The following is a 26,856-nucleotide window of genomic DNA, read 5'->3' on the forward strand; positions in this document are numbered from 1 at the left end:
GATAAAAACTCTCCAGAAAGCAGGAATAGAAGGAACATACCTCAACATAATAAAAGCTATATATGACAAACCCACAGCAAACATTATCCTCAATGGTGAAAAACTGAAAGCATTTCCTCTAAAGTCAGGAACAAGACAAGGGTGCCCACTTTCACCATTACTATTCAACATAGTTTTGGAAGTTTTGGCCACAGCAATCAGAGCAGAAAAAGAAATAAAAGGAATCCAAATTGGAAAAGAAGAAGTAAAGCTCTCACTGTTTGCAGATGACATGATCCTCTACATAGAAAACCCTAAAGGCTCCACCAGAAAATTACTAGAACTAATCAATGACTATAGTAAAGTTGCAGGATATAAAATCAACACACAGAAATCACTTGCATTCCTATACACTAATAATGAGAAAACAGAAAGAGAAATTAAGGAAACAATTCCATTCACCATTGCAACGGAAAGAATAAAATACTTAGGAATATATCTACCTAAAGAAACTAAAGACCTATATATAGAAAACTATAAAACACTGGTGAAAGAAATCAAAGAGGACACTAACAGATGGAGAAATATACCATGTTCATGGATTGGAAGAATCAATATAGTGAAAATGAGTATACTACCCAAAGCAATCTATAGAGTCAATGCAATCCCTATCAAGCTACCAACAGTATTCTTCACAGAGCTAGAACAAATAATTTCACAATTTGTATGGAAATACAAAAAACCTCGAATAGCCAAAGCGATCTTGAGAAAGAAGAATGGAACTGGAGGAATCAACCTACCTGACTTCAGGCTCTACTACAAAGCCACAGTTATCAAGACAGTATGGTACTGGCACAAAGACAGAAATATAGATCAATGGAACAAAATAGAAAGCCCAGAGATAAATCCACGCACATATGGACACCTTATCTTCGACAAAGGAGGCAAGAATATACAATGGATTAAAGACAATCTCTTTAACAAGTGGTGCTGGGAAATCTGGTCAACCACTTGTAAAAGAATGAAACTAGAACACTTTCTAACACCATACACAAAAATAAACTCAAAATGGATTAAAGATCTAAACGTAAGACCAGAAACTATAAAATTCCTAGAGGAGAACATAGGCAAAACACTCTCTGACATACATCACAGCAGGATCCTCTATGACCCACCTCCCAGAATATTGGAAATAAAAGCAAAAATAAACAAATGGGACCTAATTAACCTTAAAAGCTTCTGCACATCAAAGGAAACTATTAGCAAGGTGAAAAGACAGCCTTCAGAATGGGAGAAGATAATAGCAAATGAAGCAACTGACAAACAACTAATCTCAAAAATATACAAGCAACTCCTACAGCTCAACTCCAGAAAAATAAATGACCCAATCAAAAAATGGGCCAAAGAACTAAATAGACATTTCTCCAAAGAAGACATACAGATGGCTAACAAACACATGAAAAGATGCTCAACATCACTCATTATCAGAGAAATGCAAATCAAAACCACTATGAGGTACCATTTCACACCAGTCAGAATGGCTGTGATCCAAAAGTCTACAAGCAATAAATGCTGGAGAGGGTGTGGAGAAAAGGGAACCCTCTTGCACTGTTGGTGGGAATGCAAACTAGTACAGCCACTATGGAGAACAGTGTGGAGATTCCTTAAAAAACTGGAAATAGAACTGCCTTATGATCCAGCAATCCCACTGCTGGGCATACACACTGAGGAAACCAGAAGGGAAAGAGACACGTGTACCCCAATGTTCATCGCAGCACTGTTTATAATAGCGAGGACATGGAAGCAACCTAGATGTCCATCAGCAGATGAATGGATAAGAAAGGTATGGTACATACACACAATGGAGTATTACTCAGCCATTAAAAAGAATACATTTGAATCAGTTCTAATGAGGTGGATGAAACTGGAGCCTATTATACAGAGTGAAGTAAGCCAGAAAGAAAAACACCAATACAGTACACTAACGCATATATATGGAATTTAGAAAAATGGTAACAATAACCCTGTGTACGAGACAGCAAAAGAGACACTGATGTATAGAACAGTCTTATGGACTCTGTGGGAGAGGGAGAGGGTGGGAAGATTTGGGAGAATGGCATTGAAACATGTAAAATATCATGTATGAAACGAGTTGCCAGTCCAGGTTAGATGCACGATACTGGATGCTTGGGGCTGGTGCACTGGGACGACCCAGAGGGATGGAATGGGGAGGGAGGAGGGAGGAGGGTTCAGGATGGGGAACACATGTATACCTGCGGCGGATTCATTTTGATATTTGGCAAAACTAATACAATTATGTAAAGTTTAAAAACAAAATAAAATTAAAAAAAAATAAACTAAAGTATAAAAAAAAGAATAAATTATATATAAAAAAAGAATTGGAAATACTGGAATGAAAGGTACAGTAACTTAAATGAAAAACTTACTAGAGGGTCTTATATTAATTACCTTTGGCAGGCAAGTTCTTTACCACTAGTGCCACCTGTTGTCGTTGTTCAGTCTCTCAGTCATGTCCAGTTCTCTGTGACCCTGTGGACTGCAGCATGCCAGGCTTCCCTGTCCATCACTGTCTCCCCAAGTTTGCTCTAATTCATGTCTGCTGAGTTGATGATGCCATCCAGCTATCTCATCCTCTGTTGCCCACTTCTCCTCTTGCCCTCAGTCTTTCCCAGCATCAGGGTCTTCCCCAATGAGTTGGCTTTTCACATTAGGTGGCCAAAGTGAAGTCACTCAGTCATGTCTGAATCTTTACGACCCTATGGACTGTAGCCCACCAGGCTCCTCTGTCCATGGGATTTTCCAGGTAAGAATACTGGAGTGGGTTGCCATTTCCTTCTCCAGGGGATCTTCCCAACCCAGGGATTGAACTCAGGTCTTCCACATTGCAGGCAGACTCTTTACCATCTGAGCAACCAGGGAATCCCATCAGGTGGCCAAAGTAAGCCCTATATTACCTTGCTAGGACCGCCATAACAAAATACCACACACTGGGCAGCTTAAACAGCAGATACTTACTTTCTCACAGTTCCGGAGGCTAGAACTCCAAGATCAAAGCGTCAGCATGTTTTATTTCTGAGGACTCTCTCCTTGGCTTGCAAATGGCTATCTTTCACTATGTTCTCACATGGTCATTCCTCTATGTACATGCACCCCTGATGTTTCTTTTTTTTTTTTTGGCTGTGCTTGTGTCTTCCTTGCTGTGCACGGGCTTTCTCTGGTTGTGGTGAGTGGGGGGCCACTCTCTATTTATAGTATGCAAGCTTCTCATTGCAGTGGCTTCTCTCGTTGTGGAGCTTTAGAGTGCAGGCTCAGTAGTTGTAGCATTCAGGCTTAGTTGCCCTGAGGCATGTGGAATCTTCCAGAAGCAGGGATCAAACCCATGTCACTTCCACTGGCAGGCAGATTCTTAACCACTGGACCACCAGGGAAGGCCCCTGATTTCTTGTATCCACATTTCTTCTTCTCATAAGGATACTGCTCAGTGGTAAGTAGACTTATTATGGTGATCATTTTGAAATGTATATAGATATGGAATCACTATGCTGTATACTAGTAGCTAACCTAATATTGTAAGTCAGTTAAACTTCAAAAACAAACAAATTCACAGAAAAAGATATCAGATTTGTGGTTACCAGAGGTGGAGGTGGGGGGAGGGGGAGTTGAATGAAAGTAATCAAAAGGTACTGGAAAAAACACAATGTAAAAACTGTGAGTTAAATCTACTCTGACTCTTGCTGACGACTGTAGCCCAGGAGACAGCCTCTCAGAAAACTCGGAGAAATAGTTTCGAAAAGGTAGGGGAAGAGCTAGTACATATAGTGCAGTCAAGATCTTGGTGAAAGTTTACTGCTCATGAGGATCAGTATCTCAGTTAATGATTTTAGTACTTTTCTAAGTATGGGAAGATGCAAGATTAATGGAGTCATTGAAATTCTTCCTTAGATATGCATTTTAACTATCTGGGGGCCCATATATCTAAAACACACAATGTTTCATCCTAAATTCTTTCAGGGTGCCTTGTAGGTCAGTGACTGCAGTGGCCAATGACTTGATCCTTGTAGAACTGGAATGGCACTCCACATTGTCTGTTTACAGTACAAACTTCAATTTATAAGAAAAATAAATGTAATTAACACTGCTGTACATTATATATGAAAGTTGTTACGAGAGTGAATCTGGTGGGTGGATGTGGGATTTCCTCAGCTTGCAGCTACCCAAGACAAGCCTCCTATGTAACTTCCCTTGCTTATTAAAACTGCAACCTGAAAATCTGGAGAGGTCTGCCTCTTTTATTGGTCTCTCCTTATGCTCCATGTAAGGGGGTCAATTTCAGATTTCACTCAGGGAACTCCTGAGGTTACAAACCAATAGTAGTTGTATAATAATTTTTTTTGGGGGGGTGCTCCAAAATCACTACAGATGGTGACTGCAGCCATGAAATTAAAAGATGCTTACTCCTTGATAGAAAAGCTATGACCAAATTAGACAGCATATTGAAAAGCAGAGACATTACTTTGCCAACAAAGGTCTGTCTAGTCAAAGCTATGGTTTCTCCTGTAGTCATGGATGCATGTGAGAGCTGGACCATAAAGAAAGCTGAGAACCGAAGAACTGATGCTTTTGAACTGTGGTGCTGGAGAAGACTCTTGAGAGTCCCTTGGACTGCAAGGAGATCAAACCAGTCCATCCTAAAGGAAATCAGTCCTGAATATTCATTGGAAGGACTGACACTGAAGCTGAAACTCCAATACTTTGGCCACCTGATGCAAAGAACTGACTCATTTGAAAAGACCCTGATGCTGGGAAAGATTGAGGGCAGGAGGAGAAGGGGACGACAGAGGATGAGATGGCTGGATGGCATCACCGACTCGATGAACATGAGTTTGAGCAAGCTCTGGGAGTTGGCGATGGACAGTGAAGCCTGGTGTGCTGCAGTCCATGGGGTTGCAAAGAGTCAGACACGACTGAGCGACTGAACTGAACTGAATTATTAAAAAACAGTATAAATGTGTATTTCTTCTCCCTTCTTCTCTCAACCAATTTATATATTAACTGTATAAAATAATATATCTGTACTGTATTGTTGGGTCTACAACAGAAATGTAATATATTTTCCAATAATATCACAAAAGAGGTGGGTGGAACAAACATGTATTGGGCTAGAAAATGACTCCAGATGGTTTTTCAGATCTACCAGAATAAATAAAGAGAATCAGAAATGATAAAAAGAAGGTTAATATAACAGAAGGTATAAATATATAATTGTTTTCATTTCTTAGGTCCTATAAAAGTCATAAAAGTATATAAATAATATAATAACACAGCGGTCCCCAGGGACCAGTTTCACGGAAGACAATTTTTCCATGGACTGGGGTGGTGGTAGGGGTGGTTTCAGGATGACTCAGATGCATTACATTTATTGTGCTTCTCTGAGAATCTAATGCTGTTGATGATTTGACAGGAGGGGGAACTCAGGTTCATGTTCCCGGGGAACTGCTGTAAATACAGATGAAGCCATGCTTGTTCACCCACCACTCACCTCCTGTTGTGTGGCCTGGTTCCTAACAAGCCACAGAGTGGTATCAGTCTGTGGCCTGGGGGTTGGGGACCTCTGTAATGATGTATTGTTAGTTTGTAACATTTATAGATGTAGTATGTATCATGAAAAGGGACAAAAGAGAATAGAAGTATATAGGAATGTTTTATGTCTCACTGGAATTAAATTACTATAAATCTGAAGCTGATTCTGATGCACTAATACATGAATGGTGGGCTTCCCTGGTGGTCCAGTGGTTGAGAATCTACCTGCCAATGCAGGGGTTTGATCTCCTGGTCCAGGAAGATCTCACATGCCCCAGAGCAACTAAGCCTATGCGTCACAAATACTGAGTCCACGTGCTGCAACTACCGAAGGCCGTGTGCCCTAGAGCCCGTGCTCTGCAATAAGAGAAACCACCGCAGTGAGAAGCTCACACACCACAACAAAGAGCAGCCCCCTCTCACTACAACTAGAGAAAGTCTGAGTGCAGCAACAAAGACCCAGAATATCCAAAAAACAAACAAACAAACAAACAAAAAAAAACCGCTGGAAAAGTGTATTTCCCAACTAGACCTAAAGCAAGCATTAGGAAGGCAATAATAAAAACTAGAAGGAAATTAATGAAAGAGAGACTAGAAAAACAACAGAGAAAAATCAATGAAACCAGAAGTTGGTTCTTTGAAAAGATCAATAAAATTGGCAAACTTTTAGCTAGATTGACTCAAAAATAACAAAAGAGAAGAGGATTCAAATGACTAGAATCAGAAATCAATAGGAAATTTCCTGACAGTCCAGTGGTTAGAACTTAGCATTTCACTGCCCAGCCTAGGTTTAACTTATATCCACAAGACATGCAGCATGGCCAAAAAAGAAAAAAAAAAAGAAATGAGGAGGGCACATTACTGCTGATCCTATACAGATAAAAAGGATTACAAATGAACACCTTGAATAATTGTAAAAGAAATTAAAGATTAAAATGAATGGAAAACCATCCTATGTTCACTGAGTTTGATTAGATTACTATTAATTAATATTGTTTATTTATTTATTTTTGGCCTTGCCACCTTTCAGCTTTCAGGATCTTAGTTCCTGATGAGGGGTCGAGCCCAGACCCCATGCAGTGAAAGCATGTAGTCCTAACCACAGGACCACCAGGGAATTCCCCATATTAGTTAACATTATTTAGATGGAAATAATCCCTAAATTGATTTACAGATTCCATGAAATCTCTATTAAAATCCCAGCTGATTTATTTGTAGAAGTTGATGAGCTGACTCAAACATTCATAAAGAATTTTGGAGATCCAGAATATCCAAAAGGATAGGGAGGTTCACACTTCTGATTTTAAAACTTTCTATAAAATGACAGTAATCAAGACCTTGTGGTACTGGCATAAGAATAGACATATAGGTAAATGGAGTAGAACTGAGAGTCCAGAAACAAGCCCACTTGGCTACAGTCAACTGATTCATTTTAAAAGAGTGCCAAGAACATTCAATGGTCTTTTCAACAAATGGTGCTAGATCACTAGATAGCCACAGGCCGAAGAATGAAATCAGACCCTTATCTCATGCCATACACAAAAGTTAAAATGGATCAAAAACCTAAATGAAAGAGCTAAAACTATAAAACTCTTGAAAACATAAGGGTAAATCTCTATGACTTCAGATTTATCAATGTATTTTCAGATGTGACACCAGAAGCATGAATAACAAGAAAAGTGGTTAAATTGTACTCCATCAAAATTAAAAGTTTTTGTGGTTCAAAGAATACCAACAATAAAGTAAAAAGACAACTCAGATTGGGAGAAAAATTTTGTACATTATATATCTGATATGGGCCAGAATATATAAAGAACTCTTACAACTGAACAACCCAGAGTCAAAAAACCCAATTAAAAAATCTGTAAAGGACTTGAATAGACAGTTCTCCAAAGATGACATACAATGGCTAACATGCACATGTAAAAATGCTCAGTCATTAGTCATTCAGTTCAGTTCAGTCGCTCAGTTGTGTCCGACTCTTTGCAACCCTATGAATTGTAGCCAGGCCTCCCTGTCCATCACCAATTTCCGGAGTTCACTCAAACTCATGTCCATCGAGTCGGTGATGCCATCCAGCCATCTCATCCTCTGTTGTCCCCTTCTCCTGCCCCCAATCCCTCCCAGCATCAGAGTCTTTTCCAATGAGTCAACTCTTCGCATGAGGTGGCCAAAGTACTGGAGTTTCAGCTTTAGCATCAGTCCTTCCAAAGAACATCCAGGACTGATCTCCTTTAGAATGGACTGGTTGGATCTCCTTGCAGTCCATGGGACTTTCAAGAGTCTTCTCCAACACCACAGTTCAAAAGCATCAATTCTTTGGTGCTCAGCTTTCTTCACAGTCCAACTCTCATATCCATACATGACCACTGGAAAAACCATAGCCTTGACTAGACGGACCTTTGTTGACAAAGTAATGTCTCTGCTTTTGAATATGCTATCTAGGTTGGTCATAACTTTCCTTCCAAGGAGTAAGTGTCTTTTAATTTCATGGCTGCAGTCACCATCTGCAGTGATTTTGGAGCCCCCAAAAATAAAGTCTGACACTATTTCCCCATCTATTTCCCATGAAGTGATAGGACCAGATGCCATGATCTTAGTTTTCTGCATGTTGAGCTTTAAGCCAACGTTTTCACTCTCCTCTTTCACTTTCATCAAGAGGCTCTGTAGTTCCTCTTCACTTTCTGCCATAGGGTGGTGTCATCTGCATATCTGAGATTATTGATATTTCTCCCGGCAATCTTGATTCCAGCTTGTGCTTCTTCCTGCCTAGAGTTTCTCATGATGTACTCTGCATAGAAGTTAAATAAGCAGGGTGACAATATACACCCTTGACGTACTCCTTTTCCTATTTGGAACCAGTCTGTTGTACCATGTCCAGTTCTAACTGTTGCTTCCTGACCTGCATACAGGTTTCTCAAGAGGCAGGTCAGGTGGTCTGGTATTCCCATCTCTTGAAGAATTTTCCACAGTTTATTGTGATCCACACAGGCAAAGGCTTTGGCATAGTCAATAAAGCAGAAATAGATGTTCTTCTGGAACTCTCTTGCTTTTTCGATGATCCAGAGGATGTTGGCAATTTGATCTCTGGTTCCTCTGCCTTTTCTAAAACCAGCTTGAACATCTGGAAGTTCATGGTTCATGTATTGCTGAAGCCTGGCTTGGAGAATTTTAAGAATTACTTTACTAGAGTGTGAGATGAGTGCAATTGTGTGGTAGTTTGAACATTCTTTGGCATTGCCTTTCTTAGGGATTGGAATGAAAACTGAGCTTTTCCAGTCCTGTGGCCACTGCTGAGTTTTCCGAATTTGCTGGCATATTGAGTGCAGCATTTTCACAGCATCATCTTTCAGGATTTGAAATAGCTCAAGTGGAATTCCATCACATCCACTAGCTTTGTTCATAGTGATGCTTTCTAAGGTCCACTTGACTTCACATTCCAGGATGTCTGGCTCTAGGTCAGTGATCACACCATCATGATTATCTTGGTCACGAAGATCTTTTTTGTACAATTCTTCTGTGTATTCTTGCCACCTCTTAATATCTTCTGCTCCTGTTAGGTCCATACCATTTCTATCCTTTATTGAGCCCATCTTTGCATGAAATGTTCCCTTGGTATCTCTAATTTTCTTGAAGAGATCTCTAGTCTTTCCCATTCTGTTGTTTTCCTCTATTTCTTTGCATTGATCACTGAGGAAGGCTTTCTTATTTCTCCTTGCTATTTGGAACTCTGCATTCAGATGCTTATCTCTTTCCTTTTCTCCTTTGCTTTTTGCGTCTCTTCTTTTCACAGCTATTTGTAAGGGCTCCCCAGACAGCCATTTTGCTTTTTTGCATTTCTTTTCCGTGGGGATGGTGTTGATCCCTGTCTCCTGTACAATGTCACAAACCTCCGTCCATAGTTCATCAGGCACTCTGTCTATCAGATCTAGTCCCTTAAATCTATTTCTCACTTCCACTGTATAATCATTAAGAAAGCGAAAGTGAAGTCACTCAGTCGTGTCCGACTCTTGGCGACCCCATGGACTGTAGCCCACCAGGCTCCTCTGTCCATGGGATTCTCCAGGCAAGAATACTGGAGTGGGGTGCCATTTCCTTCTCATTAGGAAAGTACAAATCCAAGCCATGATGAGATACTGCTTCACATCTACTAGGATTGCTATTAAGAAAAAGGGAAATAACACGTGCTGGTGATGTGGAGATATTGGAGCCCTCTTACACTGCTGGTAGGAATATATTGGGTTGGCCAAAAATTTGTTCAGACGTAGAGGGGTGGGAGGGAAGTTCAAGAGGGAAGGGACATATATATACCTATGGCTGATTCACGCTGATGTATGGAAGAAACCAACACAGTACTGTAAAGCAATTATCCTTCAATTAAAAATACGTAAATTAAAAAAAAAGTTTGTTCGGGTTTCCTAAATAAAATGCCTTAGCTGCTAAAAGAAGACAGTTGCCAGTGCTTCAAAAAGTTAAAGATAGCATTACCATATGACCCAGCAATTCTACTTCTAGGTGAATACTCAAAAGAATTAAAAACCAGGTACTCAAAGATATATACACTCATTTTTCAGAGCAGCACTATTCACAATTGCCAAAAGGTGGAAAATACAAAAATATCCATCAATAGAAAGATGGATAATAAATTGTGGTATATACATACAATGGAATATTATTCTGCTTCAAAAAGGAAGTGCTGATACATACACATACTACAATGTGAATGAACCTTGAAAACATTGTATTAAGTGAAAGCCAGACACAGGACTATATACTGTATGATTCCTTTTACATGAAGTATCTAGAATAGCTAAATCCACGGAAACAATGAAGATTGGTGGTTGCCAGAAGATGCTGAGAGGAGAGACTCGGGAGCATTTACTTAATGGGTATGAGGTTTTCTTCTGGGATGATGAAAATGTCTTGGAATTATATAGAGCTAGTAGTTTCATAGGGCTTCCCAGGTGATGCTAGTGGTAAGAAACCTGCCTGCCAATGCAGGGGACATAGAGATGCCTGGGTCAGGAAGATCCCCTGGAGGAGGGCATGGCAACCCACTCCAGTATTCTTGCCTGGAGAATCCAGTATTCTTGCCTGGACAGCAGAGCCTGGTGGGCTACAGTCCATGAGGTCACAAAGAGTTGGACATGACTGAAGCGACTGAGCGCACACACACAGTAGTTTTACAACATTGTGAATGCCACCAAACTGTTCACTTTAAACTGGTTAATTTCATGTTATGTGAATTTCACTTCAGTTAAAAAACAGTTTTTAAAAGGTTAAGCATTTAACCATATAACAGCATTTCCACTCCTATATATCTCCCCAAAAGAAATGAAGATACACCTAGACACAGAAGTATGTGTCCATGAATGTATCATTATTCATAATAGCCAAAATGTGGAAACAATCTAAAGTCCATCAATTGATAAATGGATAAACAAAAGGTAGTATCTCCGTAAAATGGAGTATTACTCAGCCACATCAAGGAATGTATTGATATACTTGACAACATGGATGAACCCTGAGAACATGCTAAATGAAAGCAGGCAGACACAAAAGGCCACACATTGTATTGGGTTGGCCCGAAAGTTCAGTCCAGGCTTTCCATAAAAAACCCAAATGAACTTTTGGGCCAACCCAATATGATTCCACTGATACAAAATGTCCAGGAAAGGCAAATATATAGAGACAGAAAGATTGCTGGATGACTGGGGAGATGAAGAATGACTGCTAATGGGTATGCTTTTCTGTTTTATCATTAGCAAAAATTTTAAAATTTTAATTTTATTGGAACATAGTTGATTTACACTATTGTGTTAGTTTCAGATATAGGGTATGCTTTTCTTTTTGAAGTATTGAGAAAATGTTCTGAAATTATAGTGGGGATGGTTGCACAACCTTGTGAATATACTTGTGAATAAAAGCCACTCAAGGGCATATTTTAAAACGGTGAATTATATGATATGTAAGTTGTATCTCAGTAAAGCTGTTATAAGAAAATGAAAGATACTAAGTATACATTATTCTTGGCTTGGTGAGAGGGAAGGAGAGAGAAATAGTTAAAGAGGAAGATCAATGGAAAAAGCGCAAGGGAGTGATTACCATAAAAATCAGCAGAGTGGTTACCTGTGTGTGCCATCTGGAGAATCCGGATACTTGAGGGGCTTCTTGAGCATTGTTACTTTTGTATTTCTTGACCTGGGTGGTGGTTATGCCAATGCTTCCTATGTAGCTACTTGTATACTGCAAAGTTGTGTTTTATGTACTTTTCTGTATGTGCCTCTCTCCATCTCACTAATTGGTACCACCTTCCACCCAGTTACTCTAGTCAAAAATCTTGGAGTCACCTTGACTCTTCTCTTTATCTTACACCTCATATCTAAGACACCTTGTCAGTTTTACCTTCAGACAACATCTAGAATCTGACCCCTTCTCATCACCACCTGGTTTGAGGCACTTGCCATCTCTCACCTGGACAATAGCAGTAGCCTTCTGATCTCTCCGCTTCATCCCTTGACCTGCCTACCCTGGAGTATTTTCTACACAGCAACCAGTTTCTTTTTTCTCCTTTGACTTGAAGGTATTTCTTAATGAAATATTAATCACATACAATGAAATGCACATACATGTACATTCCAATGAGTTTGACAAATGTAGACACTAGTGTAACATATACCCCAGTTAAGATATAAAACATTTCCACTACCCCCCATAAGTTCCAGAAGGATCCTCTCTAAAGCCAGTGTCAGATCATGTGAGTCCTCTGCTTAAAACCTCCCAGTGACCCTCCTTGTCACTGACAATAAAACCTCAAGTTCTTGCAATGGCTCATAAAGCTGTACACAGTCTGCCCTCACCCCTCATTACCTCTCTTATCTCATCTTAGCGTTCTTTCCTCTTCCTTGAGTTCATTCTGTATGGGCTCCCCAAAACAGATCATTAAATTTCTTCCTCAATGTTGTCAGGACAAATTGGGCACTTTCCTGCCTCAGGGCTTTTGTACTGAGTGTCCTCTGTCTGGAATGCTGTTCTCCCCGATTATCTGCTTCATTTAGGTCTCCGCTCAAATGTCACCTTATCAGAAAGAGATCCTCCCTGACCACCCTATATACAATAACATGCCCCCTCCCTGCTGCCCACTTCTCTCTCATCCCCTTACCTTGCTCCAGTGTTCTTTATAGCACTTAGCTCCATTTATTATATATTATGCATGTGCGATTCTGCTACGCTCTCTCATGTAAGTTCTAGAGTGTGGGGATTCGAGTGCCTTTGCTTTGGCTGTATCTCCAGTGCAAAGCACCTGACTTGGTGGCTCAGACGGTAAAGCGTCTGCCTGCAATGCGGGAGACGTGGGTTGGGAAGATCCCCTGGGAGAAGGAAATGGCAACCCACTCCAGTACTCTTGCTTGGAAAATTCCGTGGATGGAGGAGCCTGGTAGGCTACAGTCCAGAGGTCACAAAGAGTCGGACACGACTGAGCGACTTTCCTTTCCTTTCCAGCGCATAACTCAATGCATGGCATATAGTGGGTGCTCAAAAACTATTTATTAGGCCAGCGGGAGCCCCGGAGGTCGGCGGTGCAGCCGAGGGGCCAGCACAGACCGCGGGCGGCCAGGGCGTTGGTCCTGGGCCGCGCCTTTCTCCCTGCTCGACCTCTCCGGAGCCGGGGGCGGGCCGCGCGAAGGTGACTTAGGGAGACCTTGCGGTGTCGCCCTGGATTGCGCCTCCCGGCTGGGCTGAAAAATAGGCGGAAGAACAGTCCGAGCGCATTCGTGCGGGAGCCTCGAGCAGCCCGGGGCAGAGCGAGCAGCACCAGGCGGAGTGCGCCACCAGGCAGCGCCCCGGCCCCAGCCCAGGGGAGGAATTTGAAATTGGAACAGGAACAAGAAAAAAACAAAAACAAAATTTTATCACAAGCGCTGGCGACTCTAGCCACTGAACATCACGAATTAGAGCAGTCTCTGGTCAAAGGCTCCCCGCCTCTGAGAATCTTTAGTGAGGGTGAGTTCTGTCCCTGAGCAGACTGGAAGCAGTGACTGACCACGCACTCCTTGGAAGAGGAAGCAGAGCACCCGAGCAGTAGACAGCACAGAATGTCGGAAGGCAAGGACTCTGGTGGTGGAGACGCATTCTCCAAAGGCATCAAAAAACAGAGAACAAGCCTGCCCTCCCCTATGTTTTCCAGAAATGACTTCAGTATCTGGAGCAGCCTCAGAAAATGTATCCGAATGGAACTCTCCAAGATCACCATGCCAGTTATATTTAATGAGCCTTTGAGCTTCCTCCAGCGACTCACTGAATTTATGGAGCTTGAGTACCTCATCCACAAGGCCAGTTCGTTTGCAGATCCTGTGGAAAGGATGCATTGGGGAGCTACCTTTGCTGTCTCTGCTGTTGCTTCTCAGTGGGAACGCATTGGAAAGCCTTTCAACCCACTTCTGGGAGAGACTTATGAATTAGTTCGAGATGACCTTGGTTTCAGACTCATCTCTGAGCAGGTCAGCCATCACCCACCCATTAGTGCATTTCATGCTGAAGGATTAAACAATGATTTCATCTTTCATGGCTCAATCTATCCCAAACTGAAGTTCTGGGGGAAAAGCATAGAAGCAGAACCCAAAGGAAACATAACACTGGAGCTTCTTGAACACAATGAAGCATATACGCGGACAAATCCTACCTGCTGTGTGCAAAACATCATTGTGGGAAAGCTCTGGATCGAGCAGTATGGGAATGTGGAGATCACAAACCACAAGACTGGGGACAAATGCATGTTGAATTTTAAGCCATGTGGCCTTTTTGGTAAAGAATTACACATAGTTGAAAGCTACATTCAAGATAAAAGCAAAAAGAAGCTCTGTGCTCTCTACGGGAAGTGGACAGAATGTTTATACAGTGTTGACCTGGCCACATTTGATGCTTAGCAAAAAAATGATAAGAAAAATACTGAAGAGAAGAAGAACAGCAAACAGGTGAGTGCTTCTGAGGAGTCGGATGAAATGCCAGTGCCAGAATTCCAGAGCGTGTTTGTCATCCCTGGGAGCGTTCTCCTGTGGCAAATAGCCCCGCAGCCTCCGAATTCAGCCCAGATGTATACTTTTACTAGCTCTGCAATGGTTTTGAATGAAGTAGACAAGGAGATGGAGAGCATGCTTCCTAAGACAGACTGCAGGCTGCGACCTGACATCAGAGCCATGGAGAACAGGGAAATGGATCAAGCCAGTGAAGAAAAAAAGCGACTCGAGGAGAACCAAAAAGTGGCACGCAAGAACAGGTCCAAGTCAGAGGACTGGAAGACGAGGTGGTTCCATCAAGGCCCTAATCCCTACAGCGGAGCCCAGGACTGGCTTTATTCTGGAAGCTACTGTGACAGAAACTACTTCAATTTGCCTGACATTTACTAAAATGTAGACAAATTGGGGTGTTTTGGCTCATCCACAGATAAGTCTTAAATCTATATTTTAAAATTTTCTTCCTTAGTTTCTCCTTATCTTTTTTCAAAGGGAAAAACCGTCTCGTGATAACTTGCACTTCACCCAAAAATAGTGGGGCATAGGGTGATACTGGTGATGAAAGTCTTAGGTAAAATGGGTAATTCTGCTATCCACTCATGCTTCTTTGGAATACTATTTTATACAGAGGTATGGGAAACTGCTGGCAAATATGCTTTTGATGTTTGCTGTTGCCATATTTACTGAAAGTTTATACTTAAATGTAACTTTAGCTTTATGGAATTATACAGTAACCCAAATCAAGTTTTTTGAATATTTTTATGCTGTCATGCTTGAGTGTTTTAGATTTAACTTTGTAATGGTTAGAATTCTCCTATATGAGGTTTATATGCTCAAATATAGAGAAGGTTTTATGTCATTTTTGTAAAGACTACATTGAAAAGATGGCTTTTCTTCATACTAATCCTATCAATTTTACTCCTTCCCATTCCTAAAAAGAAAAAAAAAATGCCTGAATGTTTGGAAGAGACAGTCCTGATTTGAAAATTCTAAACTGGAAAAAGTATTTCATTTGCTTATTTTAGTACTCTGAACTTACTTGTACAGTTTTCTATAATTAATGTCATTAGAATTAAAAAGTGAATAAAACCTAGCAATTCACAAAAATACCATAGAAATTGAGGTTTTAGGCACCATCATTACATAATGACAAACCTTTTTAAATGCTTCAACTTCCATTGACAAATGCCACCAGAGAAACTCAGTTGTATCCATGTATTATAAATATCAAACTATATAAAAGGAGGTCTTGTGCATTTCAGGTTTGCAAGGCACCTGTGTACTTAAGATATGTATGGAGACCTACTGTACAGTAGCTTTGCTCCTTTAATTGGGGTACATTAATTTTTTGGTATTTATCTACCCAATCCCAGACTGAGATTTTGCTCCTATGGGCCTTAGGTAACCTCCAGCAAGTTATTTCAATGGCTGTCTTGAAGTTAAGAAGTTATAATGAAATAATCTACCTGATGCTAATAAAGGCTTTAGAAAGGGAAAAAAACAAAAAACAAAAAACTATTAAATGAATGTCTGCAGTCCCCAGTCTAGTCCAGTCTGCCATGATATCACGTGGACTGGTGCACCAGCCTCCAGACTGGTCTGTCTTGTGTCCAGATTCTACAGTCCATTCCCCACACTGAAGAATTATCTTTTTAAAATTCAAATCTGATCAGCTCACTTTCTTTCTTAAAACCTTTTGATGGCATCCCTTTGCCTTTCTGATAAAGTCCAGAGTCCTTAACATGACAGCAAGGTGGCTGTTCTTTGGCCCTGACTACCTGGCCACCTGTCTTTTTCCTCCAGCATCCTGGACTGCTTGGAGTTCTTAGCTGAAGCCAGTCTCTCACTTCAGGTCCTTGGTATATACTGACCCTCTGATTTGGATACTCTTCCTAATCCCCATTTACAGGTCTCTAGTTGAGGGTCATCTCCTAGGGGAGCCTCCTCTGAACTCTCAGACTAGGTTAGCGCCTTTAGGGTCCAGCTGCAACTCATCTCAGCTGGCATGCTCTTTATCCCCCCATATTTATTTATTTATTTTTGGCCATGCTGCAAGGCTTGCGGGATCTCAGTTCCCTGACCATGAACTGAACCCGGGCCATAGCAGTGGAAGCCCAGAGTCCTAACCACTAGGCCACCAGGGAACCACCCCTGTATTTAATTTTTTTCTAATTTGTAAGAAGAACTATTTAGTTTTCACCTATGAAATGAAGTTGCACCATTTAATTAGAGTAATAAAATAGTTCTTTTAAAAATTTTAATCATAAACTTTGTAAACATGAAAAATACCTTGAGTATACCACGATTTTTGCTACTCATTGTCCTGTTTCTTTCCATAACATTTGTTAGAACACTGTTTCCTTTGCCTTCCACCTTAGTGTGTGTGTTAAGACTCTCTGTGACCCTATGGACTGTAGCCCGCCAGGGTCCTCTGTCCAAGGGATTCTCCAGGCAAGAATACAGGAGTGGGTTGCCATGCCCTCCTCCAGAGGATCTTCCTGACTCAGGGATCAAATCTACATCATTTTACATCTTCTGCATTGGCAGGCAGTTTCTTTACCACTAGCGCCACCTAAGTTTCTCTTTCTCCAATTGCCTCTAAAACTTTTTCTTTCCTGTTCTCCTGGGTTTTTTTTTTTTTTTTTTTTTTGTCTCATCCCTTAAATGCTGTTTTCTGTGTCATACTTTCTTAAGCCTTTTTCCTGCTAGGCTTCTCATGTATCCCCACTGTACTTAATACATTCTGTTAAAGAATATATGACATTGTATGAAATAACTTTGATTCTGAATTCTCTCAAGGGCTGGAATTGGCTTAATCCTGAGAGGTCAGCCCAGTGCACTTTTGTTTTTGTACTCATCAAACATGCACTGTGTAATGTCCAGCTCCATGAGGTCAGGGGCTATGTCTATCTTCTTTGCTAATATCCCATATGCTAGGCACAGTGCCTGACAAGGGTGGCTCCTCAAAGAATATCTTTAAATAGATTAATGTATATGAATATAAAAACTCTAACCAACAATTTATTCTTACATCTTTTCCCTGGGATCAGCCCAAATTCTAGTCAGATGAATAAAAATTTACTAGTCATTTGTCCTAACTGGCCTCCCTGCCTTCCATCTTGCTGCAGTCTGATAGCCTGTAACCATAGTTACATTAAAAAAAAAGTTTGATTGTGTTCCCCTCCCCAAATCTCTTTACCTACAGAATATAGTCAAAGCTCCTTGGCTTGGGTTCAAGGCTTTGGCCCCGATCTCCTTTTTCAGACCTCTCTGAGTTTATTTATTAAGTGCTTATTATATGCCAAGCACTGGCCATGTCACTGAGGAATTCACAGGCTAGTTGGGAAAACAGGTGCATAGATTAATAGGGCATGATCAGCTCTATGAAAACACAGTTTCAGACACCAGATTATAAAATATTAGGCTTTTGCCTTCTGCAGGTTCCAAGTTCAGTCCAGAACTGCATAGCGTCACTACCAGCTACATTTCAAATGTTCAACAGCCACATGAAGCTAGTGGACCCCGGAGCACGGACCATTTCAATCATCCATGGAAGGAGTTACCTATGCTTCAAGGAGAGCAAGGAGCAGTGCCCATACACAGGGTGCAGGGCTAGCTAGCAGTCCCCAATCCTAATTCTCCCACTCTTACTGCTCCCCCAACCCCTAACACACACACCTTGGCTGGGGTGTATTTTGAAGTACTACAGGCTCCCAAAAGATCATGCATGAAAATACTTTCGTAAATTAAGTGATGCATAATTGTGATATAATAAATAGGCTCAGTTCTTGTTTTTATCACAGCTTTGGTCACTTCAAGCAAATTCTAGCTCTTTTGTTGAATCCCCCAAATTTATATAAAAGGGTTATGAAAAGTAACTGTTACACACAGGCAGCATTTATGCCAGGTAAAACTCCAGATTTTACCTACCTTGATGATTTTGCAAGCCATCCATCCAGGACCCCACTTCACCACCCACCTTTTCTTCTCCCTCACTTTCCCTAGAAAGAAAGGACGAGAGTTAAAATTTCCAAAACAAAACGTTTATTTTGAAATTTGAGAATAATGGGAAAATTTAAGTAATGGGAACTGGATCCTCATCGGGGTCTTCTGGGAAATCTGAAGCACCACCTCCTTCTGCAGATCGGTGCTTCTCCAGTTTAGCAATCAATTCTTTCGCTGGATTGAAGACGCCATTGGTCTGCTGGTCACAGACATAGCAGCGCGGGGTGGTGCGGAAATGCTGCAGCGCGCAGCTCTCGCAGAAATAATGCCTGCACTTGGTGACAACTGGGTTTTGGAAGGTCTGGCGACAGATGAAACACTTGAATGGTATTTCCTCCTCATCGCTTCCCACTTCATAGTTTTCGTCCTCATAGACACCATAGCGACCCTCATCAAGCTCGCGTTCGATCTGCCACCCGTGCTTGTAATCTGAACGGTCATGGAGGAATTTGCAGCTGTCTCCGAAGCCGCAAAAGCCAGTCTCCTTGTAGTCCTTACAAATGTCGGGCTGGTAATCCCAGCGCACGGTGGCACGCAGATGCTCGGGAGCTCGGATGGGGCCCTTCCTCACCATTCCGGAGGAAGCATTGCCCATAGACGTATCCTTGGGTTTCATGTATTTTTGATAATTATTGATTCCCCGATAGATCTTGTCATCTTCCTTGCCCCTCAGCTCCTCCTGGATCTTCTGGCTGCGCTCAAAGATGGCTTGTGCGTCACGCTCCTTCTCTGTGTCTAGCTCGTAGACAGCAGTCGCCCCCATATCTTCTGGCCCCACGGGTTTCGCCGAGCGAGTGGACTTATAGACCACGCCGAGACTCTCGGATTTATTCTCCTCCTCCTCCTCGCTACTCAGGTCGCCGTATGCCACCTTCTGTTTACCACTGCCACGGGTCTTCTGTATCATCGGATTGTGGACCGCTCGCTTCTTTTCCGGGCGAACCACGGTGTTCCCTTCGTCACTGCTGCTGCTGCTGTCTCCGGACTCCTGGTTGCAGATCGGTCGCTTTCTGCGGCCTGCAGCCACTTTTCGCCCAGGCTTTTTGAAAAGAAAGGTGCACACCTGGTCTGTCGTCTTTCCTGGGGAAAGTTGCTCGGCCATTTTTAGAGTCTTGAGGTCCGAAACGGCGATGATCTGCTGGCTGGCGCGGGGCTGGCTGGCGTTACTGCACGTCGGGCGCACGACTGCAAGTTGATGCAAAATCTGCTGCAGAGAGAGGACTGCGGGAGCAGGGAGTGTGCGAGAGCGCAGAGGACTGCGGGAGCAAGGAATGTGCGAGAGCGCGGGCGCGCGCCCCTCTTGAGCCCTGCCGCGCCCCGTCGCTTCCTCTGGTGGCTTAGGTGACGCCTACCCCGCTCGCGCGCAGCCGCGGAGCTTACCCGGAAGAGATCGAAGCCGGGTCACCTTTAAGGGGCCTGGAAGGGAGTGTTTGGCCTCCGGAACGGCGTCGCGATGTGGTTCGAGGTTCTTCCCGGGATCGCCGTTATGGGCGTGTGCTTGTTCATCCCGGGAATGGCCACCGCGCGCATCCACAGGTTCAGTAACGGGGGCAAGGTAAGGCAGCTTCTCCGGCCCGGCGGCTGATTCCATCGCTGCCGTTACGTAATGGATGGTGGTGTCGGGAGGCCCTTAGGACCCGGAGGCTCTCTCCGAGATGGTAATACTGAGATCCGTCCTCGCCAGTCTTTTTTATTGCCTAAAAGCGGAGACTTGCGAAACGAAACCCGTCCGGAACCATATTCCACTTGAGTAAGGATTTAGTAAGGTTGCTGGGTGAAGCCAGGGCCGAAGGGTGGAGCAGAGACTGGGGGCTGGAAAGTTAGGAGATTAAAAGAGGTTAAGTCCAGACTTCCTAGGCAGAGGAGAAAGAACATTGAAAGTATTAGTCGCTCAGTCGTACCCGACTCTGCAATCCCATGGACTGTGGCTCCACTGTCCATAGAATTCTCCAGGCAAGAATACTGGAGTGGGTTATCATATCCTTCTCCAGGGGATCTTCCCGATCGAACCGGGCTCTCCTACATTGCAGGCAGATTCTTTACCGTCTGAAGCACCAGGAAAGCCCTACCTAGGCAGAGGAGAGAGGCGTCAATTAGTCTTGCCTCCACCCCAAGTCTCTTTTCTGGCTGGATTTTGATTTTAATTTTTCGCATCCATATCTCGGTAGCTTCTCGTTTTTCACTTTTTCCTAGCCTTGATTTAATTAGTTTGTTTTGGTTTTTTTTGGCCCTGACGCGCTGTTTGCAAAATCTCGTTTCCTCGATCAGGGATTGAACCCGGGCAACTGGCTGTGAAAGCGCCAGATCCTAATCACTGGACGGCCAGGGAATTCCCCTTAATTAGGTTTTTACCTTGACTTTTTTTATCCCCCACTTTCTCTTGCAAGCCTTTAGGAATTTAGCTCAAGCTCCTGTTTTTCACTTTAGGATTGTGATTTTCCTCTCTAACTAGTTCTTTAGTCAAGTGAAGTCGCTCAGTCGTGTCCGACTCTTTGCGACCCCATGGACTGTAGCCTGCCAGGCTCCTCTGTCCATGGGATTTCCAGGCAAGAATACTGGAGTGGGTTGCCATTTCCTTCTCCAGGGGATCTTCCCAACCCAGGGATCGAACCCGGGTCTCCTGTAGGCAGATGCTTTTACCTTCTGAGCCACCAGGGAAGTCATAAAGTATCAATGTATTTGGTTTCTGGTTTTGTGATTGTCTTTCACTTGTGACCTACTGCTGTTCTTTCATCTCAGTGTCCCCAAAAGGAACAAGTAGTCATGACTTTAAAAAAAAAAGAGGAAAGAAAAAAAATGATGCTGGTTAAAACAAGTCATGGTTACCGTCTTAATTCTAAAGTTTAGTGGTCCGATTTTATTTAAGATTCTGTCTTAATTTGGTTTTTATATGAGTGATGATTCCATTTTTCTGGAACGTCACTTATTAACTAAAGTTCTAATATCCCTCTATTGGCTCACTCACCTTCATGAACTGCAATAATGATTTCCTTTCATTGTAGGAAAAAAGGGTTGCCCATTATCCATATCAGTGGTATTTGATGGAAAGAGATAGGCGCGTCTCTGGAGTAAACCGTTCCTATGTGTCAAAGGTAAGATGGCTCTGATGGTAGCTCACCTGTCAGGGTTGAGGTGCATTCTGGTTAACGTTTTCCAAAGGGCTTACGGCAGACTGGGAGAATGCAAATTAAAGTAGCACAGTGCCTTTTACATACTTAATGATCATCTTATTCTCTGCATTGTCTGCCTATATCCTTTCTTGTTCTGTTGTCTTTTTTCTTTATAAAGGTTCTTATTATACATTACAGATGTTAATCATTTGTCTCTTTAATATGTGGCAAATATTTTTCTGTCTGCTGTCTTTTTTACTTTATCCTGGCTTTCATCAGATATATTTTTAGTCTGGATGTTTTATCATAGTTTACATTGATACAAAGGACTTTCGTATCCAATATTCTAAAAAATATTTCTACAGTTTCTCCAAATACAATAAACAGTTCTTTCCCCTTTTTCACAGTTAGTACTCTGACCTGTCTACAGGTCATTTGGGGGTATAATGTGAAGCAATGGTTTAACTTTAGTTTTTTCCAAGAAACAGCCAGTTATAAGAATTATCTTATAGAACAGTCCATTTTTTTGTTTGTTTCAGATACCACTCTAGTAAACTAAATTTCCATATACACATGGGCCTGTTTTCACTAATGTACTCTTCTGTACTCCCTTGGTTTGCCAATTCATGCACCAGTATATTAAAGAATTACTATAATTTATATTTGAATCATGAAATGACTTTTTGTGGGTCAAAAATGGTCAAACAGTAGCATTTTCATATGGTTCGGCCTAATAGTATGTTCTTATACGTTGTAGAAGTTTGTCCTCATTCTTTAAAAAGATTATTCCTACAACAGAAACAGAATGCCTGGAGTGTGTTATTTTAACAACCTGGAAGAAATGTCATCACTGATGACACTTTTACTCTATAGTCTCTGAAGCATTTGGTTGTGAACTGAGTGTGATAGAATGGTCTTCTGAATAGTATCATCCTTACAGGGCAAAAGTTTTGCGGGGGGCGGGGGAGGGTGGTCCCTGAACTTGAATTCTGACTCTACTACTTCCTGACTGACTTAAGCAAGGGATTAACCTGGCTGAGCCTCCGTTGTTTTTTTGTTTTTTGTTTTTTAAACTTTTTTCATTTGTAAAAAAGTAGAATAAGGCTAATCATCTCTTCCTGATGTTGGCTGTTGTTTTATAAAACAGTTTTAAGTGATATGTTTGCTACTGTCAGAAAATGAAAACTAGGAATCATTACAGGTTCTAGGAGTCATTGTACATCTTTGAGAGGAACAGAATTGTCTCATTTTCCTTTTTAAACTGTTTTTCAGGGTTTGGAGAACATTGATTAAGGAAACGTTTTCCTGGTTGATGAAGAACAACTCAGTCATGCTCTTCTATCCCTGCTAGTAGATTATGCAGCATATTGTGTAGCATGCATTGTATTTTGTAGTGTGTAATAAAAATAAAAAATAAAATCAGAGGTTTTCTTTACTTTTTAAAATAGTACTACACAAGATCAGGACGTCTACCCGATGTAGCGTTATCACTTAAAAAACACTAGAAGGCAACTGAGGCTTGTAAAATTACAGCTGTAATATACACCAAGCACCAATAACTGCCCAGCACCCGCTGTGTCACAAAGGGAGTTCCTACTCTTGTAGTAGATATTAAAATATCGGAAAACAGTGTTTCTTCGGAGATTGCTAGAAGGATACAGAAAAAGTAGTACTTTTTTTTCCTCGTTCCTTTTCTGAGTGAATCCCTGTATGCTTAAAATTCCAGACTGCACCTTCATCGTCCGTGCATCCTGTATCCACATATAGTAGTCACTTAAGTGTTGATTCTTATTTTAGCTTATTATGTAGAGCAGCAACGATTATGTTTATTAAAATGAATGTATTTGAAATAAAGAATTGCATGTCCAGTGCTGAAGGTAACCAGATAATATTAAGATCTGAAAAGGTGTAACTACTGTGAAGAAGGTGATAATCCATGTGTATAGATCAACACCCCAGGTGACCACGGAACCTCTAGGTGAGAAAATTAAGTTACCTTTCTTCTCCATCTTTTATCCGGGCCTTCCCCAGATGGTAAAGAATCCACCAGCCAATGCAGGAGATGCAGGTTCGATCCCTGGGTTGGGAAGATCCCATGGAGAAGGGAATGGCAACCCACCCCAATATTCTTGCCTAGGAAACCCCATGGACAGAGGGGCCTGGTGGGCTACAGTTTGTGGGGTCGCAAAGGAGTCAGACATGACTGAGCAACTAAACAACAACAGGTTTTTTTTTATCCAGTGTAACATTTGATCTACTGATGGATTTAAACACACCTGCACTGTATGGCTTCTGTTGACCTCATCTTACAGGACAGGGCTTACAGAGGACCGAGCTGGCAGTCACACTCAGGAATACTCTATATTGTGCCACCTTAAAGGAAAGCTGTGGTCATGATTACAAATTTAATACAACCTCTGGTCTTTATGTAATGCTATTACACGGGGCTCATTTTATGATTGTTATGAGAACTATCTGGAAAGGAAGAGAGAGCAGGTAGTACAGAGAGGAATACAGGAGACTTAACAACATTACTAAATCTGTCACTAAATATTGATTTTTAGGTCTGTTCTCTGTCCATGGCCTCTAGGTGGGGCCCATCCACTAGCAGATCCATCCTTAGATAAATGTCAGGGCTTGTCACAGCAAGGAGCTGCAAAGTGACAGAAATCAGTTGGTCAGGTTCAGCATTAGCATCTGAATTCTTCAACTCCCTTTTTGGTAGCACTTGCTATGAAACTTAGCTTTATTTTTATACTCTACTGCCAGGGAGTGAACCAGATTAAAACACTTTGAAGCCAGAAGACTATAGTGATGCTTTGCAGCCCATGTTTCTCTTGATTTTTTGAAAGTGCAGTTAGCCAGAAGGGTTTTCTTACAGCAGCTCTGACAGGTGTGGTCTGGCTACTGACCTCAGATTCACTACTCACCTGCTTTTAAGGCCAGTTGAAAGGACGCTTGAGAAATGATGCCATTCATTTGGTTTTATTACCTTTTTGATTAAGTATAGTTGATGTACAATATTATATAAGTTTCATGTACACAACAAAGTCACAATTTTTAAAGGTTATACTCCATTTATAGTTATAAAATATGGGCTATGTTCCTTGTCCTGTACAAGGCATCCTTGTAGCTGATTTTATACATATGGTTTTATTCTTTAATTTTTAAAATAGATACCATACATAGCTCAAAAATCCGACAATATAAGTTATTCAGTGAAAAGACTGTTCAAGTTCCCTGCCCATCACCTACCCCACTGTCACACTACGCTGATGGGTTTCTATGCATGGAGAAAAATAAACACATGTTCTTCTGTCTTCTGTGATGGTAACACTTGACACATATTTTACCTCTGTCACTTGTTTGGAAGAATGGTTCTTATTTGAAATTATATTTACCAGGCTGCCATCATTATTTCTAGGGTCAAATGAAATCATCACTAGGAAAAGACTTTGAAAAAGGTTAGAGGAAGCCATACACTTTCAGAAGGGAGAGGAAGAGGATGGCCCTACCCTTTGTTTGGGAAACACTTTTAAGTGAAATATTTATGGGAAAAAAAGACATTCTAGAATCAGCAATTCTAACTTATAAGGACCCTTAGACATTTAGTCCAAATTCTGATTCTTCAGATGAGGAAACCGGTTCAGGGATGGGGAGCAGTCACCTGGCTAGCTAGTAGCAGACCTAGGGACTGGAATCCTGGTGTCTTGACTCCCAACCTCCTGTGCTTTTAGTCTTTGTGGCTCACTTCAATAAACCCTTCCTTTTATCTGGGCTTCCCTGATAGCTCAGTTGGTAAAGAGTCCACCTGCAGTGCAGGAGGAGACCCGGGATTGATTCCTGGGTCGGGAAGATCCCCTGGAGACGGGAAAGGCTATCCACTCCAGTATTCTGGCCTGAAGAATTACATGGACTGTGTAGTCCATGGGATCCCAAAGAGTCGGACTCGACTGAGCGACTTTCACTTTCTTTTCGCTAAACCCTGCTGAGTGAATGCCACACCAGGCACTATGCCCCAGATATGAACAAGACACAGCCCCGCCCTTCTGGAGCTCAGTCAGTGGGACTGCAAGGCCATTACAGGATGGGGTGCTGAGTACTGTCACAGGTCTGCAGAAGGTGCTGCGAGCACAGAGTAGGGGCCTGACCCAGTCTTCGGATGGGGGGAAGGGAAACGGCTTCAGGTAAGTTCCAGGTGATGCCCACAGCAAGCCAAGCCTTGAAGGTTGGAGAGCATTTAGGAGATAAGCAACTGAGGTGAGAAAAAAAGCATGAGTGTGGGCACACCACACTAGCATGGCTGCGTGGGAAAGCGCCACAAGTCGTTGTGCAGAACTAGAGCAAAGAGGGGCGTGGCAGGAAGGAGTGGAAAGAGAGACTGCAGAGGCTGATCTGTCTTCCGCGGGTGTTGGACTTGCTCCCAGGCAGCTGGGAGCTCTGCGGGCGGCAGCCAGGAGAGTGAGGTGAGGACCCGCCTCCGTCTGCGGGGCTGTTCTACGGAGCACCGACTGAATGCAAGCCGTGGTTCTCAGCCAGGGCGAGTTTTGTTCCTAGGGACACATGAGGTGCTACTGTCATCTAGTGGATAGAGGCCGGCAACGCTCCTCAATAGCCTCAGCGCAGTGGCTGGCCCTCCCGGGGTAGTTTTACGAAGTCCATGATGACATCAACACTGCTGAGATTGAGAAACCCTGAAAACAGCCAGGTCTCCATCAAGTAGCATGGCTTCTTCCTCCTGTTCCTTGTCCTTTTTTCATTCAAGTTCAAATCCCAGATTCTCCCTTGTGTGTGCGTGCCTTAAGTTGCTCCAGTCGTGTCCCACTCTGTGCAACCCCATGGGCTGTAACCCGCCAGGCTCCTCTGTCCATGGGATTCTCCAGGCAAGAATACTGGAGTGGATTGCTATGCCATCCTCCAGGGGATCTTCCCCTCCCAGGGATTGAACCTGAGTCTCTTTACGTCTCTTGTATTGGCAGGTGGGTTCTTTACCACTAGCACCACTTGAGAAGCCCCGGTTCTCCCTTCGCTCATCTGTAAACCTGAACTTTATCCCATCCTCGGAGGCTTTTGTTTTCCCACAGGTGTATCCCAATTCGCCACATGTGATGCATCTCAGGTCGAGAAGGGCAAAGAACAAACCGTTT

General features: G+C 42.4%; 3 protein-coding genes across 3 annotated transcripts; 2 read left to right on the forward strand and 1 right to left on the reverse strand.

Annotated features, from left to right (window-relative positions):
- The first annotated feature begins 13,661 nt into the window (after window positions 1–13,661).
- On the forward strand, window positions 13,662–14,999 carry LOC129639308 (oxysterol-binding protein-related protein 1-like). Its single transcript, XM_055564384.1, is given in 1 exon segment — window positions 13,662–14,999. A coding segment is annotated over 1 exon segment (1,311 nt). The 5' UTR covers window positions 13,662–13,676; the 3' UTR covers window positions 14,988–14,999.
- Window positions 15,000–18,615: 3,616 nt separating this feature from the next.
- On the reverse strand, window positions 18,616–19,805 carry RNF113A (ring finger protein 113A). Its single transcript, XM_055564382.1, has one exon. It carries the CDS (start codon window positions 19,699–19,701, stop codon window positions 18,670–18,672), a length of 1,032 nt encoding a protein of 343 aa, XP_055420357.1. The 5' UTR covers window positions 19,702–19,805; the 3' UTR covers window positions 18,616–18,669.
- A 215-nt stretch (window positions 19,806–20,020) lies between these two features.
- Window positions 20,021–23,133, forward strand: NDUFA1 (NADH:ubiquinone oxidoreductase subunit A1). The gene is made up of 3 exons (XM_055564386.1): window positions 20,021–20,154; window positions 21,602–21,691; window positions 22,982–23,133. The coding sequence occupies exons 1-3, from the start codon at window positions 20,053–20,055 to the stop codon at window positions 23,000–23,002; spliced, it is 213 nt and encodes a 70-aa protein (XP_055420361.1). The 5' UTR covers window positions 20,021–20,052; the 3' UTR covers window positions 23,003–23,133.
- Window positions 23,134–26,856: the final 3,723 nt, after the last annotated feature.

The sequence above is a fragment of the Bubalus kerabau genome, chromosome X, assembly GCF_029407905.1.
Source record: "Bubalus kerabau isolate K-KA32 ecotype Philippines breed swamp buffalo chromosome X, PCC_UOA_SB_1v2, whole genome shotgun sequence".
In the NCBI taxonomy this organism is placed as follows: domain Eukaryota; kingdom Metazoa; phylum Chordata; class Mammalia; order Artiodactyla; family Bovidae; genus Bubalus; species Bubalus kerabau.